This window comes from Leptopilina heterotoma, unplaced genomic scaffold, assembly GCF_015476425.1.
Source record: "Leptopilina heterotoma isolate Lh14 unplaced genomic scaffold, ASM1547642v1 Lhet_101, whole genome shotgun sequence".
Classification (NCBI taxonomy): domain Eukaryota; kingdom Metazoa; phylum Arthropoda; class Insecta; order Hymenoptera; family Figitidae; genus Leptopilina; species Leptopilina heterotoma.
The window spans coordinates 496,206-515,618 of NW_025110815.1; the positions used below are offsets into that span (position 1 = coordinate 496,206).

Consider the following 19,413-nt stretch of genomic DNA (forward strand, 5'->3'; position numbering starts at 1 on the left):
TTTGAACTTTTTACAAAAAGACTTTTATTTATTTCTTTGCTTAAAAATTATCTACTTCTTCTCAATCCCAATCGTCGATTTTCAAATCTCTCACAATATCCGTATTATCCTTTGGAAGCTCTTCGTCCACGTATTTAGTCTTCTTCGTTTTCATTGCTTTCTTCTTTTGCTTCTTCTTTTGTTCCCTCCTTTCAAATTCCTCAACAGGCATATCAAGATCGCTATTCTCATCGCTATCTGCATGTCTCTTGTTGCCTTTACCTTTCCTGATACTCGGCAATTTATTGTCAGCAATTTCGTCATTCTGCGTAAGGAGTTTCAATTTTTGTGTTTCGTAAATCTTAAACCACGAGGTGTAGAATTTAGCCAATGGCGTGCCTTCATTCTTTAATCTCGTCTCCCAATTTTGAATTTCTTTGATATTCTTCAAGTCAAATGTCAATTTAGCACGTTCCTTCTCAATGAATTTTCGATTCTCTTCAACTTTATCCAGTAACTGCTTTATTTTTCTCGAATAATTCGCGACATTGCTTTTCTTTAGAAAAGCTTTTAGCTGAAAAGAAATAATTCGAAATTAGTTAATAGATATTTTCAGTAGGTAATCAATAAAACTTATTTATAAATAATCCAAGTTTACTTTTGGAAAAATTATACTTTCAGGGCTCGAACTAGAAAAAGTATTTAAAAATATGGACTTTACGGACCAAAAATAAAAAATTACGGACCAATTACAAACTAATATTATTGTTATGCAAATTATAAAATTTTTTATTTTCAAATATAAATTTTATAAACAATTTCATAATAAAAATTTAAAAAATTCACTTATTAAGTACAAAATTAATTATTACTCTTCATATTTTCAAAAATTTTAATAAAATTTCACGCAATAGTTCAATTATTTTCTAAAATTTTAATAAATTCTTCTAAACAATTCAATTATTTTTTTAAATAGTAAAATCTTTACAAAAATTCAATTATTTTCAAAACAATTTTAATTGAATTCAATTTTAAGAAAAAAATTTAACACATTTCGAAAAAATTAAATTTTTTCCTAAAATTCTAATAAATTCTTCAAAAAAATTCAATTATTTTTATAAATAGTAAAATTCTTCGAAACATTTCAATTAATTTTATAAATAGTAAAATTCTTTGTAGGAATTCAATTATTTTCAAAAACAATTTTAATTGAATTCCTCGGATGAATTCAAATATTTAACTATTTTTAAATATTTCCATAAATTTCAATTATTTCCTGAAAATTTTAATAAATTCTTCGAAACAATTCAACTATTTCTATAAATACTAAAATTCTTTGCAAGGATTAAATAATTTTTAATCCAATTTAAATAAAATTAAACGAAAGAATTTAATTATTTTCAAAAATTTTTCATAAAATTCAATTTCAACAAGAATTTAAAATCCTCCAAAAATAATTCAATTATTCTCAAAATATTAAAAAAAAATTTTTATATAAAAATTAAATTATTTTCAATGCAATTTTTAAAAATATTCGTCAAAAAAATTGAAAGAACTCAATTATTTTCAAAAAATAATAAAATTCTTTAAAGAAATTCAAATATTTTCGAAACAACTTTAATTGAATTTCTCGAAAAAATTCTATTTTTAATAATTGAATTCATTTGGTAAATTTTTTTAAATATAATATGTACAAATTATTGAGTTCAGATAAATTTTTGAAAATAATTGAAATTTTGCCATGAATTTTATTAAAATTTATGAAAATAATTGAATTTTGTAAAGAATTTTATTAAAATTCCTGAAGATAATTGAAGTTTGTAGAAGAATTTCATTAAAATTTTTAAAAGTAGGTAACTGAATTCTTGAGAAGCATTTTATTATTCATGCGAAAATATTTCTATTCTTGACTGGAATTTTATTTAAATTTTTGAAAAAAAAATAAATCATTTAATTTATGCAAAGATTTTTATAAAAAAAATTGATAATTGAATTTCTTCGAAGAATTTTATTATTTATGGAAATAATTGAATTTTTGGGGAAGAATTTTATTAAAAATTTTCATAATCCTAATTAAATTCTTTTGAAGTTTTGAATTTCTTTAAAATAATGGAGTTTCTTTAATAATTTTAATTGTAAATTTTCAAAGTAATTGAATTTTTATATGAACAATTTCTTTCAAGTTTTTTTTTACAATAATCGTGTTTCTTAATAATTGAAATTAAACATTTAATTCTTGAATTTCATTAAAATTTTTAGAAAATAATTGAATTGTTTCGAAGGATTTATTTAAATTTTAGAAAATAATTGAATTATTTTGAAAAATGTTATTACAATATTTTTTTAAAAATTGAATTCTTTCATGAAATGTTATTAAAATTGTATTATAAATAATTGAATTTTTGGGAAGAATTTTATTAAAATTTTTGAAAATAATTGAATTTCAGGGAAGAATTTTATTATTTATAAAGATAATTGAAATTTTGATGAGAATTTAAAAAAAATTTGTGACCATTATTGAATTTTTGCAAAGAATTTTATTACTTTTGAAAATAATTGAATTTTTGCAATTGTTTGTAACTTTTCAAAAATTCTCCAAATTATATCGTTAAATTTACGAACTTTTATTGCTTTTTTCAATCAAATTACGGACTTTACGGATCTTTTTTTAAAAAAACTGATTTTTACGAACTTTAAACAAATTTACGAACTTATAGTTCGAGCCCTGTACTTTTTGAAAAACAAATTTAAAAAATTAGAATTTTCTTTTTTCTTTGATTCAAAATTAAATATTACTCACCTCGATAACGCAGGGAATGTAAGAATCGGGAAAATAAACTTTATGACTCTCATTGGCGGCATTTTCTAAAATTAGTTCGTAGATAGTTTCCAAAATACTGTCTTTGAATGTATTTTCCTGCTGTTGACTTTTTGAAACTCTCAGCAAACAAATTAAAGACATTGGCTTCATTGCAGCGACTTTGTGTTTTTTATTGAAAGTATAATTATTCAATATCTATAAAAAGAAGAATAAATTGAATAGAAATTCTTGAAAAAAGTATTTTTTTAAAAAGCATTTTATTCTATTTTCTACTCAAATTTTTGTTTTCGTTTTTTTCTTACCTCGGTCAAAAATGGCAAAACAGGTATAAAAGTTCCGGATTCTTTGGCAATACTTATAAGCATTCTTAAACAATGAAACCGCAGAGGATAATATTGAGAAGTCGGAATCATTTTTATTGTACCAATAATAATCTACAACATACAAAAATAATAATAATTAATCAATAATTCCTTTCTGGTACAAAAAATTATAATAGTATTTTTTTTTCAATCTTACTTGTACAAGAGGATAGAGAAGTTGTCTCATCATAGATTGAGGTTTCGAAAGAGGGATAAGTTCTGCCCAGAATTTCAAAGAATTAATAAATTGCCAATTATAAACAGCTTGAAAGTTTTCCTGAAATACAAAAAGAAAAATGTTTTCAGTTAATATTAACAATTCTTCCAAAATTCTTAATGAATAATTTTGAAGAAGAGACTTTTTGTCTCTTTTCTCTTCTTTTGTTTTACCTTTTTCTTTAAAGTTACAGCATTTCGCAAGTTAATGGCCAATTGACGAACAAACAAAAAAGCGTGATTGTAAGCGAAATTACAATCAAGAAGATAAATTTCCGCCAAAGAATGTCTCATGAAATTAATACCAGGTAAAAGTGACGGAGAAACGAAATTCGAATTTTGAACATATTTAATGTACATTGTCTGAAAAAGAAATAAAGAGAGTTTTAATACATTTCTCTATTAATTAAAAATTAAAATAAATTAATATAATTATAAATTAATTCAAATAATAATTTATTTTATTTTAATCTCTTAACCTTTTAATAATAGTTTGAAATTTCCTTCTTTTTAAAGAAAACTATTTATTGAAGAGAAAATTAATTAATTACCTTAACGAGAATTTCGAGAATCGATTCCTTTTGACTAGTTGCCATTTGTATAATGCAGAGAAAAGCAACAACTCGAACAGTTTCTTCTCCGGATGACCAGAATTTTAGCAGAATTTTTAAAAGAGGCTTGCGAAGAGATGAGTAACAGTGTGTGTAAGGTAACATTTGATGAAGATGTTTTAAAAGCACTGTGATTATATTTGATGACGATACACATCGTAAAAGCTAGAAAATTAAGTTTATTTGAATATTTTCAGTTTTATTTTAAAATAAAATTATTCAAGTATTTAAAAATAATTGTTACTATACCTTTAACAAGTCTGTAAGATAAGATTTGACTGTTCCTTTAACTTTGACAAATTTTTTCGCTTTATGGGCGTCAAAGCGCGTTTGTGTTCCAAGGCCCAAAAACGATTTCAAACTTTCAGGCAAGTGCATTATACACATTTGCACCACTGCATTGAATACTAAAAATTCATAAAGAAAAAGAAAATTATTTATTTTATTAATTAATATTTTTACTATTTATTCATCATTACAATGCAATTATTATTTTCTACAATTTCTGAATAAAATTCTTCTTTAAATCAATTATTTTTAATAATTTTTCAAAAAGTTCTTTGAGAATTTTCAAATCCATTTTTTTACAATTTAATTTTACCAAATTTCACCAATTATTAGGGAAATTCATCAATTGTATATTAGAAAATAAAAACTTGAAATAATTTTTAAAATAATTCAATTGTACTTTTTCAAAAAAAATTAAATCTACAGAATTTTTAGATGAAAGTATGAAAAATTTAAATTCAAAGATTTTAATTTGAAACCATTTCAAAATTCAATTATTTCTAAAAATTCACGCTATTGCTTTAAATATTCAATTATTATTATCTAAAATTTTAACTGAAACTCATTCGATTAAAATATATATTAAAAATAATTAAAATTCTGCGATGAGATTCATTGTTTATAAAAATAATTCAATTCCTAAAATAAATTTGATTATTTATGAATTGAATCCCTGTAAAAAATTTTGTTATTTATGAAAATAATTGAATTATTGTGAAGAAATTTATAAAAAATTTTGTAAATAATTGAATTTCGAAGAAGAATTATATTATTTATAAAAATAATGGAATCCTTGTAAAAAAAAATTTTATAATATATAAAACTAATTCAATTATTGCGAAGAAATTTATAAAAAATTTGTAAATAATTTTTATTATTTATGAAATAATTAAATGTTTGCTTAGAATTTTATTTAAAATTTTTTTAAATAATTAAGTTCTTTTTGAAAAATTTTATCAAAATATAAAATATTAAAAATCATTGATTTTCAAGATATTTATGTAAATTTTGAAAAATAATTAAATTCTTTCGCGAAATTGAATTAAAATTGTATTGCAAATTTTGAAAATAATTATTTTCTTATGAGGAATTCAGTTAAAATTGCATTAAAAATAATGGATTTCTTCTGAAGAATTTTACTATTTATAAAAATAATTAAATTCTGGCAAAGAATTTTTTTAAAATTATATTTAAAATAATTGATTTCATCTGAAGAATTTTAATTTATTTATAAAAACAATTGAATTTGAATTGAATTTCATTTAAATTTTTCAAAAATAATAGAATTCTTAGGACAGATATTATTAAAATTGTAACTATTGAAAATAATTGAATATCTGCGAAGAATTGTATTATTTATGAAAATAATTGAATTTCTGTGAAGAATTTTATTATTTATGAAAATAATTGAATTATTGCGAAGAAATTTATAAAAATTTGTAAATAATTGAATCTTCGTGAAATTTTTATTATTGTATAAAAATAATTAAATGTTTGCGTAGAATTTTATTGAAATTTTATTCAAGTAATTGAATTCTTTTGGAAAATTTAAAAATAGATTTTAAAAATCATCGAATTGAGGAAATTTTTTGAAAATAATTGAATTTTGGAGGAGAATTTTATTATGTTTAAAGATAATTGAAATTTTGACGAGAATTTAAAAAAAAATTTGTTAACATAATTGAATTTCTGTGAAGAATTTTATTATTTATGAAAATAATTGAATTATTGCGATGAAATTTATAAAAATTTGTAAATAATTGAATCTTTGTGAAATTTTTATTATTTATAAAAATAATTAAATGTTTGCGTAAAATTTTATTGAAATAATTGAATTCTTTTGGAAAATTTAAAAATAGATTTTAAAAATTATCGAATTGAGGAAAATTTTTGAAAATAATTAAATTTTGGAGAAGAATTTTATTATTTTTAAAGATAATTGAAATTTTGCCGAGAATTTAAAAAAAATTTGTTAACATAATTAAATAAAAAATAATAATTAAATTTGTGCGAAAAATTGTATTACTATTGAAAATAATTAAATTTCTGCAATCATTTGTAGCTTCTCCAATATTCAATTTTTTTTTGTATTTTTAACTAAAATTCTTCTATAAATACATTACTTTTAATAAGTAATTAATTATTTTTAAAAAAATTTAATTAATTTCCTAAGAATTTGAATTATTAAAATTTTTTCAAATATCTAAATTCTTTAAAATTTCTAATGAAATTCATTCAAAATTGAAATTTTCTAAAATTTAAATTAAAACCTTTTGAAGTTCATCTATTTATGAAAGTTGTAAACGCAACTCTTTTATAATTAAATTAATTTTGAAATATTTTAGTAAAATTATTCATTAAATAATTGCTAATTAATAATTTGAGGATAGTTTATAAAAAATGAAGTTATTTAAAAAGAAATTATTGTCAGATATATAAAAAATTGAAGGCTTTGTATTTAGAATTCGTGGTAATTTCTCAGTTTAGGAGTCAAACAAAAAAGACAAAAAAATTTAGAATTTTCTTTTGAATTCTAAAAATTTAATTTCTTCCATTACTTTTAATAAAAATCCCTGACTTTTCCTAACTAATTCTACTTTCCCTGAATTCCCTGACCTGTGGTTACCCTGCAAATTAGTTATTTATTAAAAATGATTACCTGCACTCCCATCAACTTTGTATCTCGAGGGTTCCTCATTATTTTCACCTTCCTCTTTCCCGGCTAGTGTTTCTGTGGCTGCGTGAAAGACTTCAACTACTACTTTTATTGTTTTCGCCGACCTAGAAGAAGCAAATATTGGAGAATTAATTTAAAGAAATTAAATTTATCGCAATCAATAATTCAAAAATGATAATAATCGTACTTGTCACTTTGTAGTGCTTCCTGCCAGGCTGCTATCATCTTCAATGTAACTTTAATTCGACCACCAGAAGTATTTTCATCTTCTTCATGTTCATAATCACTTTCATCACTGGCAATTTCCAAGTTTGACTGTGGAACGTGTCTTGAATCATCTTCATCATCAGAACATTTCTCATTATCACCATCATCATCCGATACATTAAAATCAAGAAGTTTCGTATCATTTTGTTTCAAAAATGTATAAAATTCAGGATCAGTGTCTTTTAATTTTTGCAATGATTTCATATGCTCTTCAGCATCCAAATCACTTTCTCCACTTGAATCATTACTTGATTCATCTACAAGAAAAGGGAATAAAAATAAAAAATAACGATAACAAGTAACGAAAAGTAATAAATAAATCTTTACTTTTAAAGAATAATTAATAATATTAATCTAAAGGAATATATTTACAAAAATTACCTTTGTGTTTTCGTGAATTTGACTTCATTGTGAACTTTAATTGATCTTTTCAACAATGATCCTTTAATGTACAGCTTCCAAATTCTTGGAAATTTATAGTCTAATTGAAAACGACTGAAAAAATAGTAAACAATTCGGTAAATATGTCGTAATAACGGCAAAATCTCGTAATAACCTATTAAAGCTATTAAGTAAAAAGTAATGTAAAGTTTATAAAAAAATAAGTAAAATAAACAAATAAATTATATTTAGAAGAACTAACCTTAAATATCAAGTTATTATGATTTGGAAAGTTTTGACTTTAGACATTAAAAAAAAAAATTAATATTTATACTCACTGTAATAGGAAACATCTATATTTAAATAATTTAATACTTTACTTACGTTTAGTTTATTAAACTCCTAATAATATATTTTTATTTATCACCCACGTGTTTCACGTTATTGTTGTTGAAATTCACAATTTAACCTCAAAATGATTCACTTTCTGTTTTACCGATAGGACCGAACAGTGTCAAGTAAATATTTTGCGCGCTAATTTTTAAATTAATCTAATTTTTCCTGTAATAATTTCGGGATAATTTAATTTATAATTATTTAAATTATTAATTTAATTATTATTAATAATTATTAATTAATATAAATAAATAATTAATATAATTATAAATTATTAATTATTAATTTAATAATTAAAATTATAAATATAAATAATTAATTTTGAATTATTTGTTTTCAACTAAAAGGGTTTCTTAAGAAAAGTAAAACTTTCTTAAAAATCTAACCTCGTAAATCACGTTATTAATTAAACTAATTGTTTTCAAAAATTCCAGATAAAATTTTGAATCTTTCCCTGACCCTAAAGAATATTCTGATTTACTCTAAAAATTATTAGAAAATCAAAAAACTGTTCTATTTAATTATTTTCAAAATTTTTTTGCAAGAATTCAATTACATTTCACAAATAATGAAATTCTTCGCTGAAATTCAAATATTTTCAAAATCTACTATTTTAATAAAATATTTCTAAAGAATTTAATTATTTAAAAAAAAATGTAATAAAATTCGTTGCAAGAATTCAATTATTTTTATAAATAATACAATTCTTTACAGGATTTCAATTATTTAAAAGAAATGTAATAAAATTCTTTGCAGGAATTTAATTATTTCCATAAATATAATAAAATTCATCGCAGAATTTTAATTATTTAAAAAAAATGTATGTAATAAAATTTTTTGCAAGAATTCAATTATTTTCATAAATAATAAAATTCTTCACAGGATTTCAATTATTTTTAATACAATTTTAAGTAAACTCTACGAAAAATGTAGGTAATTATTTTCAAACATATTATTAAAATTCTTCAAAAGAATTCAATTATCAATTATTTTTAATACTTTTTGTAAAAGTTCCTTGAGAATTTTCAAATCCATTTTTGTTCTAAAATTTTAACTGAAATTCATTTTTAAATAAATTTTCATTAGAAAATTCTACGAGAATTCAATTATTTAAATACAAAAATAAATAATTTATTGAATAAATGAATGTTTTTTAAAATTGATTTTTCATAAAGAATTTTATCAACAAATTTTTAAATCATTGAATTCTTTTGACGAATTTTAATGAAATTTTTAGAAATAATTACATTTTTTCAAGGAATTCGATTAAAATATATTAAAAATAATTAAAATTCTGCGATGAGATTCATTGTTTATGAAAATAATTCAATTCCTAAAATAAATTTGATTATTTACGAAAATAATTGAATCCCTGTAAAAAAATTTTGTTATTTATGAAAATAATTTAATTATTGTGAAGAAATTTATAAAAAATTTTGTAAATAATTGAATTTCAAAGAAGATTTTTCCAGGAATTCGATTAAAAATGTATTAAAAATAATTTAAATTCTATGATTAGTTTTATTATTCATGAAAATAATTGAATCTCTGTAGAAAAAAAATTATTATTTATACAAATAATTGAATTATTGCGAAGAAATTTATCAAAAATTTGTAAATAATTGAATTCTTTTGAAAAATATTATTAAAATAATAGATATTGAAAATCATTGAATTCAGGAAAATTTTTGAAAATAATTAAAAATTTGGCCAAGAATTTTATTTAAATTTATGAATATAAATAAATTTTGGAAAAGAATTTTAATATTTTTAAAGATAATTGAAATTTTGAGAATTTTTTTTAAAAATTTTGTACATAATTGAATTTTTGCGAAGATTTTGATTATTGAGTCAATTTTCAAGAATAAAAAATGGCGGGTCGAATGTGGATGGAAATTTTTTGAAAATCGATCTCATACGTTTGAAACTTGTAAGTTAAACCATTTTTTATTCCTGAAAATTGACTTAAGAATCGTGATTGATTCTCTTTCTGTATTTTTAATCCAAAACTTATAAACATACCATCAGCAAATATCAACGGCATCATCATCCTTTTTGCAATATCTTTCTCAGCTTTCATCCACATCAAAAGTGCCCTGAAGAAAAGGGCTTATTATCAACAGCATCCTTTGCAAAATCTTCCTTCGATTTCGTCCACCAAAAGATACCTGAAGAAAAAATTATTAATTATAATTACTGTTTGTTTGGCATTATTCAATTCTTATTCTATATATATCCGAAAAATTAATGAAGAAGCTAATTAAAATCTTGAATAAAAACCCTCAAATTCTAAAATTTTCGTTACTTTTTGTGAAAAATTATTGCAACCAAATTATTGCAACGAAATCAATTTTTGTGTCTCAATGTCAAAGGACACGAAATTCTAAAAAAATCTATCTAAAGAATTAAGAACAAATATCCCTAAGAAATATTTTTTTTTTAATTTTCTCCAGTGCAAATGGACTTTTGTTTTAAAGTTACATTTTAGCACAGGTTTGTCAGTTTTAATGTTATTTTTATCTTTCGGCCTATTACGTATATGTCAATGATATTTATAGCGCAGCTATCGCATATTGTGTGCTAATTGTAACGAAACATAAACAGTAAATTTGGCAAAAAAAGAAAAAAAAACGAATAATAAAGGTCTGAAAAAATGGGTAAAAATAAATTGTACTTGTGGCTAAAATTATTTTCCAAGCAGATGAGAGATTCTTTATCATCTTAAGTTATATTCTCCCACCAAGCTCATCGTGTGTAGTATATCGAGTTGAAAACCCAAGAACGTAATACATTGTGTAGTAGTCAGTCATGAATGAAACCCGCGAAGTGTTTGCTTATTTCGGTCGGCTCAAACATGCCGGGAAATTGTGGTACATAGTTAATCCTTACGATGCTATATTTCAGTTTGTCGAAGATGTTCCCGATTATCATGAACAGGTAAAAAAAAAAATTTTTTTTCGTACTTTTCCCCTTTCGACACTAGTTTTAATAATAAATAATAAATATTGAATACTATCAGTTAAAATATTGAATATTATCATTTTCAATATTTTAACTGACAATATTCAATATTAGTTAAAATATCGAAAAATTCGAATATTTCTCGTGGTTGTACCAAAAAAATATGGATCCAAAAGAAAATTAAATTCCCGTGTTTCTTGATAAATTTCTCAGTCCTTACATTGACTTTTTCAATTTCTTATTTAAATCCGCGAGAGTCACAAAAATGAAATAAGTGTACAAATGTGAAAAAAATAATAGAACGTAGAAAAAATAATAGCAGAGAGTAGAAGCAAATTTTAAACATTTTCATTGAAAAGAATTTGTCCTTAATTGAAATGTTTGCCATTCAATTATACTCATTTGACTTGAGAGTTGAATGTAGTAAAGTAAACATTACTATTTACAATAAAAATATTTTTTTCTTAGACATCTCAAGTAGAAAAAAAATATTAGCTGCCCATGACGACAAAAAATACTTTTTTCTTTTGAAAAAAAGACAAAAGTATTTTTTTTTTTCACACAGAAATAAAATTTTTTTTTCCAGATCTCTTTATCTAAGAGATTGAATTCTTTTCCAAAACGAAGTATAATAAGTGAAAAATCGTTAATTATACATAAGAACGTTAATCATTTCATAACTTTCATTACTAATCTCCATGATTTTGTTTCATTACCTCTGTAATTACTTTAATTATGCAGATTTGGTTATCATTCTTCGTTCTTATCGCAATGGAGAGTATTATTTTGTATGCGAAAAAGAAGAAAAAGTTTCGTCTCGATGACCATGTGACATCTTTGTCGCATTGGATTCTTCAAGAAACTGGACGGTAAGAATAGAGGTAACATTCAATTTTCTATTTACAGCACGAATCCTAATTTTTAGTTTTCCAATTCACTAACATTGTTCGGGTATCTTATCATTTACATAACTCGGCCAATAACAGATAATGCATAAAAAAAAATACGTACACATTATAAAGATAAGAAGATATCATCTGAAGATCCCATTTTTATTTCAAATGGGAATCCTTGTTATTTTAATTAATTTTTTTGTACTCGGCATCAACGTTATTTAAGTTCATTTTGCGAACCTTTTGCTAATTTAACAAAGAATACTTGTCAATTTCGGCAAAATCGACTTTAACTATAGAAACTTTGTTGTTTTCGGAATAGAAATTTTTTCTTCAGCAATTAAGGTTGTAGCTTTAAAATTGACGCTTTTAGTTTCCAGGATTCCTACAGAAATCCGAATTTAAAATTCCATACATTTTCCATGATTTCCAGGTCAAATTTTTACGAAATTCCTGTGGAATTTTAAATCTAATTTCAATATTTTTGGGCTCTTTAAAAACACTTTACTTATTTAATAGTCTCGACTCTTTGGTAAAAAATCTAAAATTATCAAAAATTCAAAAATCCGAATTTCTTAAAATGATTTCCAGATTCTGTAGGAACCCTGGTTTCATGTTTTGACCACTACAGGCTTCACACTCAAATAATTAATTTTAAAAAACTGTATCAAAAAGTAGCTTTAATACTAAAAAAAGTAGTAAAAAAGTAGCTATCGTAAATTAATTTTAACGAATAAACAAAAATTGTTTTAGTCAAATCACAAAAATATGATTTAGTATTTCCCTGATTATTTTCTGATTTCAAACAAAAATATTTATTTTTATTCTAATCCTGCTGAGAAATTTAATTCTAAATTTTTTAAATCCTATTCAATTATTTTCTAAATTTTTATCCTAAAAAATACAATTGTACTTAAAAGTAATTTTTAAAAGTAAACAAATAAAATATTTTTATTATAAAATTTAATTTAAATTGTTCACAGGAATTAAGACATTAAATTAATAATTTTTCAAAGTAAAAATTTAAAGTTATTACAGTTTTACAATAATTAAAATTTTCAACGATTTCAATTTAATAATCTTTTAAAATATAGTTATTTCTAAAAAATCGTACTATAACGCTTTTAATATTCAATTATCATATAAAATTTCATCTGGAATTCGTTTTTAATTCAATTCTTATTTAGAAAGTTCAACTGAAATTCAAGTATTATTAAATACAAAAATATAAATAATAATAATAAATATAATAATAATAGTAATAATAATAATAATTTCTCAAAATTTAATTCTTATAAAGAATTTGTCAATTTTTTAAAAAATAATTCAATTTCTGAGAAGAATTTTATTATTTATGATTTATGAAAATAATTAAATTCTTGCGAAGAATTTTATTTAATTTTTTTTTAAAATAATTTAATTCTCGTGAAAAATTAAATTATATAAAATAAAATTCTTCAATAGTAATTCCTCTTTTTAAATTTTTTGAATTTTAAAATTAATCAAATTCTAATTAAATAAAATCTTAAAATTTAATTCTTGCATAAAAGTTGTTTAAAATTTTTCCAAATAACTGAATTGTTTTTAAAGATGTTTATGCAAATTTTGGAAAATAATTATATTCTTTAGAGGAATTCAGTTAAAATTGCATTGAAAATAATTGAATTCGTATAAAGAATTTGTTTAAACTTGTTGAAAATAATTGAATTCTTTCTAAGAATTTTATTATTTATGAAAATAATTGAATTATTTCTAAGAGTTTCATTACAATTACATTCGAAATAATTAAATTCATCTGAAGAATTTTATTATTTATAAAAACAATTGAATCTCAGTCAAGAATTTCATTTAAATTTTTGAAAAAAATAGAATTCCTTAGAGAGACTTTATTAAAATTATATCTAAATTGAAAATAACTAAATACGTGAGAAGAATTTTATTATTTAAAAAAATAATTGAATTACTGCGAAAAAATTTATAAAAATTTGTAAATAATTGAATTCCTGTGAAATTTTTATTATTTATACGAAAATAATTAAATGTTTGCGTAGAATTTTACTAAAATTTTATTCAAATAATTGAATTCGTTTTTGAAAAATTAAGAATAGTAGATTTTGTAAATCATTGAATTGAGGAAAATTTTTGAAAATAATTGAAGTTTTGTCAGGAATTTTAAAAAAATTTTTGAAAATAATTGAATTTTGGCGAAGAATTTTATTATTTATAAATATAATTAAAATTTTGACGAGAAGTTTAAAAACTTTAGAACATAATTGAATTCTTGCAACGAATTTTTTTTAATTTTTTTTTTAAATAATTGAATTCACGTAACAATATTATTATTTGTCAAAATAATTAAAATTCAATTATTAAAAAAATATTTGAATTTCTGAGAAGAATTTTATTGTTTACAAAAATAATTGAATTTTTGCAAAGAATTTTCTTCAATGCTTTTTAAATAATTGAATTCTCGTGAAAAATTTTATTATTTGGGAAAATAATTGTGAAGAATTAAAGAAAGAATTTATCAATTTTTTGAAAAATAATTCAATTTCTGAGAGGAATTTTATTATTTATAAAAATCATTGAATTTATGTCAAGAATTAAGGAAAGAATTTATCAATTTTAAAAAAAAATATTTGGATTTCTGAGAAGAAATTTCATTATTTATGAAAATAATTGAATTCTTGCAAAGAATTTTCTTTAATGCTTTTTAAATAATTGAATTCTCGTGAAAAATTTTATTATTTGGGAATATAATTGAATATAATTGTGAAGAATCAAAGAATTTATCAATTTTTTAAAAAATAATTCAATTTCTGAGAAGAATTTTGTTATTTATGAAAATAATTGAATTCTCATGAAAAATTTTATTATTTGGAAAAATAATTATTGAATAATTGTTTTATTATTTATGCGAAAATAATTGTATTCTTGTCAAGAATTTTATTAAAATTTTGAAAAATAATTGAATTTTCGTGAAAAATTAATAACTTGTGAAAGTAATTGAATTCTTGCAAATAGAATTTTAATATGGAAATTCATTGATTTTCGAATAGTTTTTGAGAATAATTGAATCGATTTAAAGAATTTTATGACAAATTTTAGATTTTTTTTTTTTTAATTTCAACTATCAGCGAATTTAAAGTGATGCAAATTTCCCCCAAAAATAAAGATAGCATTTCGTTTCATAAATCGAAAAAGTATTCAAATAGTAGCAAATTGTAAAAAAGAAGTAAATAGTAAGTTTTAGTTGATGAGTGCGAAACCTGCAGCTATTTTGTAATTAAATCTGTTCTTGCTGCATGCGATCAGTGTCACCAACACGTTTCGAAGAATTTGGGTTGTTTCCATAAAAATTGCTCGCGATACAAGTTGGCACCACCGAATACAGCAACTACAACAGAAATGATTGTTTAAATCGTTAAATATACAAAATAAATGACAAAACATTAGTTAAAAACTATCGACTATTGCTGAAGAGTAATTTTTACCTTAATTTTTTTTGCAGAGTTTTGTTTCGAGGGATCGAATATTACAGCTACATCTTGATTTATGAGAAGCATCGAGTATGGAGTTTGGCTTGGAATTCCCCATGGACATGGTACATAACAGCAATAGCGGTCGACTTCTGCTATTACTGGGTGCATCGGGCAAATCATGGTTATTTCTTATCCTCTCCTGATTCGGTGTCTCTTATAAATTAAGGCATAACACTCCCGTTTACAGAGGTACACATTTTGTGGGCTCAACATCAAGTGCATCATAGCAGTGAGGAATTTAATCTTGCGGTCGGTCTCAGGCAGTCTGTATTGCAACAGTGGTGCAGCTTTGTGAGTATTAAGTTTCATTCAATTCCACTTCATTTCTGTTCTCTAGTTCCAGGAATGCGATCTGTTTTTCACATTTTCGTGCTCTTTTTTCTTTTTTTTTTTATAAAGTAACACAACGTATCAAATTTTAATTTCTCACAATTATATTTGTATTTGTTTCTCATATATATTCCACATTTATTTTCCAGATGTTTTATTTGCCTCTCGCTTTCTTCATACCTCCCTCTCATTTTATAACACATCATCAATTGAATTTGATCTATCAACTTTGGATTCATACGACTGTCATTAAAGATTTAGGTCCATTTGAATTTATTTTCAATACACCTAAGCATCATCGAGTTCATCACGGTAGGAGGATGTTGTCTGTAAATAGCGCGAAACTAATTTATTATTTTACACCCTAATGCTGAACTTATTCCCAGGTTGCAATTTGTACTGCCTCGATAAGAACTATGGAGGAATGCTGATAATTTGGGATCGACTATTTGGCACATTTATGGAGCAACTACCGAAACCGGAGATTATTTATGGACTGGTGGTCAGTCCACAATCTTTCAATGCCATTTACTTGCAGGTGAAATATTTAATAATACAAATCGAAATTATTAGTCGAAATCGTATTGAGAGTATTAATTAAAATTTCCTTTCAGACATTCTACACGAAAATGATGTTAATTAGAAGTTTAAAAATGAAATCACTTCGAGATAAACTTGCAGTTGTGTGGAAAGGGCCAAGTTGGCTGCCAGGACTTCCGAGACTTGGTCTCGATAAATTTAAAGTTAATGTAAATTTTCCAGAAAATTATTTTTTTAAATAATTGAATTTTTTAAGTAATTGAAAATTGTGACGCGCTCCCTAGAAAAGTAAGAAGCAAACAGATTATAAATTATATATATGTTACATTTTTCTTCAGTAAAAGATCCTTTTTAATTACAATTAATTTGAAACTAGTTTTTATTATTGAACTTCAAATTTTTATTACAACCGAAATGACTGTAATAAAAACTTGAATAATATGTTTAATATTAGTAATCGATTCTTTTTCTGTATTTTTACTGCAAACATTATAAATATAATCAGAGATTTTTTGCTTTTTAAGTACCTTTGGGAGCGCGTCACAATTATATTTCTCTAATTTTCTGTATTAATAATTATTATTAAATTTCAGGTCAAATCTAGAATAAATTATAATACCTGCATACCAAAGTGGCAACAATTGTATATAATAATACATTTCACAATCGTTTTAAGTTTTCATATACAAATTTATGATGGACTATTAGTAAGTAATTAATTAAAATCAAGGGTTGCCACAAAAAATTTAATTTAATTCTTCCCTGACTTTTTCCTGATTTCCAGACAAAATTTTCACTTTTTCCCTTATCCTAAAGAATATTCTGATTTGCTCCAAAAATTACTATTAGATACTCAAAGAATTTAATTTGAAACCCTTTCGAAATTCAATTATTTCAAAAAATTCAAGCTATAGATAATGCTTTTAATATTCAATTATTATTTAAAATTTAAACTGAAATTCATTTCTAAATCAATTTTTATCAGAAAACTCTACGAGAATTCAATTATTTAAATATACAAAAATTCATAACTTATTGAATAATTCAATGTTTCTTTAAATTGAATTCTTCCAATGAATTTCAATAAAATTTTTAAAAATAATATTACATTTTTTGAAGAATTCAATTAAAATTGTATAAAAAAAATGTATAATTTTTATTGAAATTTTGCAAGGAATTCTAATATTTATTATTTTAATTATTTTAATTATTTTAAAAATAATTTAATTGTTTCAAAGGATTGATAACAATTTTAGAAAATAATTGAGTGCTTTTAAAAATTTTATAACGAATTAAGAAAAAAAATTGAATTCTTTCGTGACATTTTATTAAAAAAAATTTAATTTTTGCAAAAATTGTACTATTAAAAAAAAACAATTGATTTGTTTCAATGGATTTATTAATATTTTGAAAATAATTAAATTCTTTCGTGAAATTAAATTAAAATTTTGTTGAAAATAATTCAATTTTTCCAAAAAATTTGTAAATACTTGAATTCCTGTGAAATTTTTATTATTTATGAAAATAATTAAATGTTTGCGTAGAATTTTATTAAAATTTTTGAAAATAATTGGATATCGGATAAGAATTTTATTAACATTTTTAAAAATAATTGAAATATTTCAATAAATTTTTTATTTTAAAATTCTACGAGAATTCAATTATTTAAATAGAAGAAAAAATAATTTATTGAATAATTTAATTTTTAATGTTTTTAAAAACTAAATTGTCAAAAAAAATTTTATCAATAATTTTTAAATACCTAATTAAATTCTTTCGACAAATTTTAATAAAATTTTAAAAAATAATTACATTTTTCGTGGAATTTGATTAAAATTGCATTACAAATACTTGAAATTCTTCAATGAGTTTTATTATTTATGAAAATAATTAACTTATTGCGAGTAATTTTATAAAAAAAATCTTAAATAATTGCATTTCTGGGAAATTTGTATTATTTTTAAATATAATTGAATGTTTGTGTAAAATTCTAAAAATTTAATTTTTTCCAGTTCCTTTAATAAAAATCCCTGAATTCCCTGACCTGTGTCAATCCTGAAAATTTTCTTTAGGTTGGAAAATTATTACTATTATTGTTGAATTTTCCCGAAATTATTCAGAAATTTTTTCATAGTGTTCAGTTTTAATTTTTGTTCAATAATAATAATTTCTTATATTTAATACGCAATTAATTATCTCTTGCATTGAAACTTATTAACTATTATTAATTATTAATTTTAAAAAATTATTAAAATTTTTTTTATATCTATTTCAGAATAATGATATATTGCAAACAACAAAATTGGTCATAAATAATTTCTGGACTATTGCATCGATTGGTTTATTATTTGACAAGAATAAATATGGCCCTATCGTGGAACTAACTCGTTGCATTGTTTACTTAATTTATTTCAGAAATATTTCAATTTTTTTTTCAAATACATTTTTTTATTATACATTTTTCGCATCTTGTTGTATTTGGATTTTTTATGTTATTCGAAACTATAAAATTATGTTCAAAAATGAATGATTTGGAAAATATATTATGTTCTCTAAAGAATGGAAACAAAAATGTTTAATAAATTTTTTTCCCCCGAATTTATAATTGATTATTTAGAATATAAAATATATAAATTATTTAAATAAAATTTTAACTCACCATAATTATGTTTGTGAAGGAATATTTTTCCAAAAATATGTCCATAATTTCTCGTCGACTAATTCCACTCTAATTCTCAAAATGATGGATTTTTCTTCTCCTATTTTCGGTTTATTTCAATATTAACATTATATTCAGTCTCGACAATTGACAATGATTGGGCAATTGACAGGAACTGCAAAAAGAAAATCATTTCTGTTAAAACTTTTTTTTACGTAAAGTCGTTTTTCAAGGTCGTCTTTAAAAAAATAGAATTGCGAACAATTACAAAAGAAATTCAACATAGAGAGAATCGCAGGATTTTGACGAATTTCGCCGACGCGATTTACACAAAAATTATTCTTTTTCTGGTTTTAATGATACTTTATATTTACGTAAACAAAAAAATTCGTATAAAAATAAGTAATCTTTAACATTTTCTTTCTTTTTTTGATGAAAAAATATGAAAGACGCCAACCGCCAACAACGGGAAAACTTTCAAAAAGCAATG

General features: G+C 22.2%; 2 protein-coding genes across 2 annotated transcripts; one reads left to right on the forward strand and one right to left on the reverse strand.

Annotated features, from left to right (window-relative positions):
- LOC122500334 (nucleolar complex protein 2 homolog) lies at positions 1-8,079 on the reverse strand. The gene is made up of 11 exons (XM_043609222.1): positions 7,987-8,079; positions 7,603-7,716; positions 7,142-7,478; positions 6,937-7,058; positions 4,239-4,396; positions 3,930-4,154; positions 3,553-3,741; positions 3,320-3,439; positions 3,103-3,234; positions 2,780-2,995; positions 1-553 (listed from the first exon to the last, which is right to left on the reverse strand). The coding sequence occupies exons 2-11, from the start codon at positions 7,628-7,630 to the stop codon at positions 62-64; spliced, it is 2,019 nt and encodes a 672-aa protein (XP_043465157.1). The 5' UTR covers positions 7,631-7,716; positions 7,987-8,079; the 3' UTR covers positions 1-61.
- Positions 8,080-10,542: 2,463 nt separating this feature from the next.
- Positions 10,543-18,824, forward strand: LOC122500340 (alkylglycerol monooxygenase-like). The gene is made up of 9 exons (XM_043609234.1): positions 10,543-10,935; positions 11,701-11,828; positions 15,364-15,515; positions 15,582-15,685; positions 15,874-16,036; positions 16,111-16,262; positions 16,339-16,473; positions 16,858-16,971; positions 18,540-18,824. The coding sequence occupies exons 1-9, from the start codon at positions 10,807-10,809 to the stop codon at positions 18,792-18,794; spliced, it is 1,332 nt and encodes a 443-aa protein (XP_043465169.1). The 5' UTR covers positions 10,543-10,806; the 3' UTR covers positions 18,795-18,824.
- The last annotated feature ends 589 nt before the right edge of the window (positions 18,825-19,413 follow it).

Bases quoted from the DNA above. Each gene is read 5' to 3' on its own strand.
- LOC122500340 (XM_043609234.1), top strand. From the start codon at position 10,807: ATGAATGAAACCCGCGAAGTGTTTGCTTATTTCGGTCGGCTCAAACAT. The intron at 10,936-11,700 runs GTAAAAAAAAAA...TTAATTATGCAG, and splicing joins TTCCCGATTATCATGAACAG to ATTTGGTTATCATTCTTCGT. The intron at 11,829-15,363 runs GTAAGAATAGAG...TTTTTTTTGCAG, and splicing joins ATTCTTCAAGAAACTGGACG to AGTTTTGTTTCGAGGGATCG.
- LOC122500334 (XM_043609222.1), bottom strand. From the start codon at position 7,630: ATGAAGTCAAATTCACGAAAACACAAAG. The intron at 7,479-7,602 runs GTAATTTTTGTA...CTTTTCTTGTAG, and splicing joins AAATTCACGAAAACACAAAG to ATGAATCAAGTAATGATTCA. The intron at 554-2,779 runs GTGAGTAATATT...ATTTCTTTTCAG, and splicing joins ACATTCCCTGCGTTATCGAG to CTAAAAGCTTTTCTAAAGAA.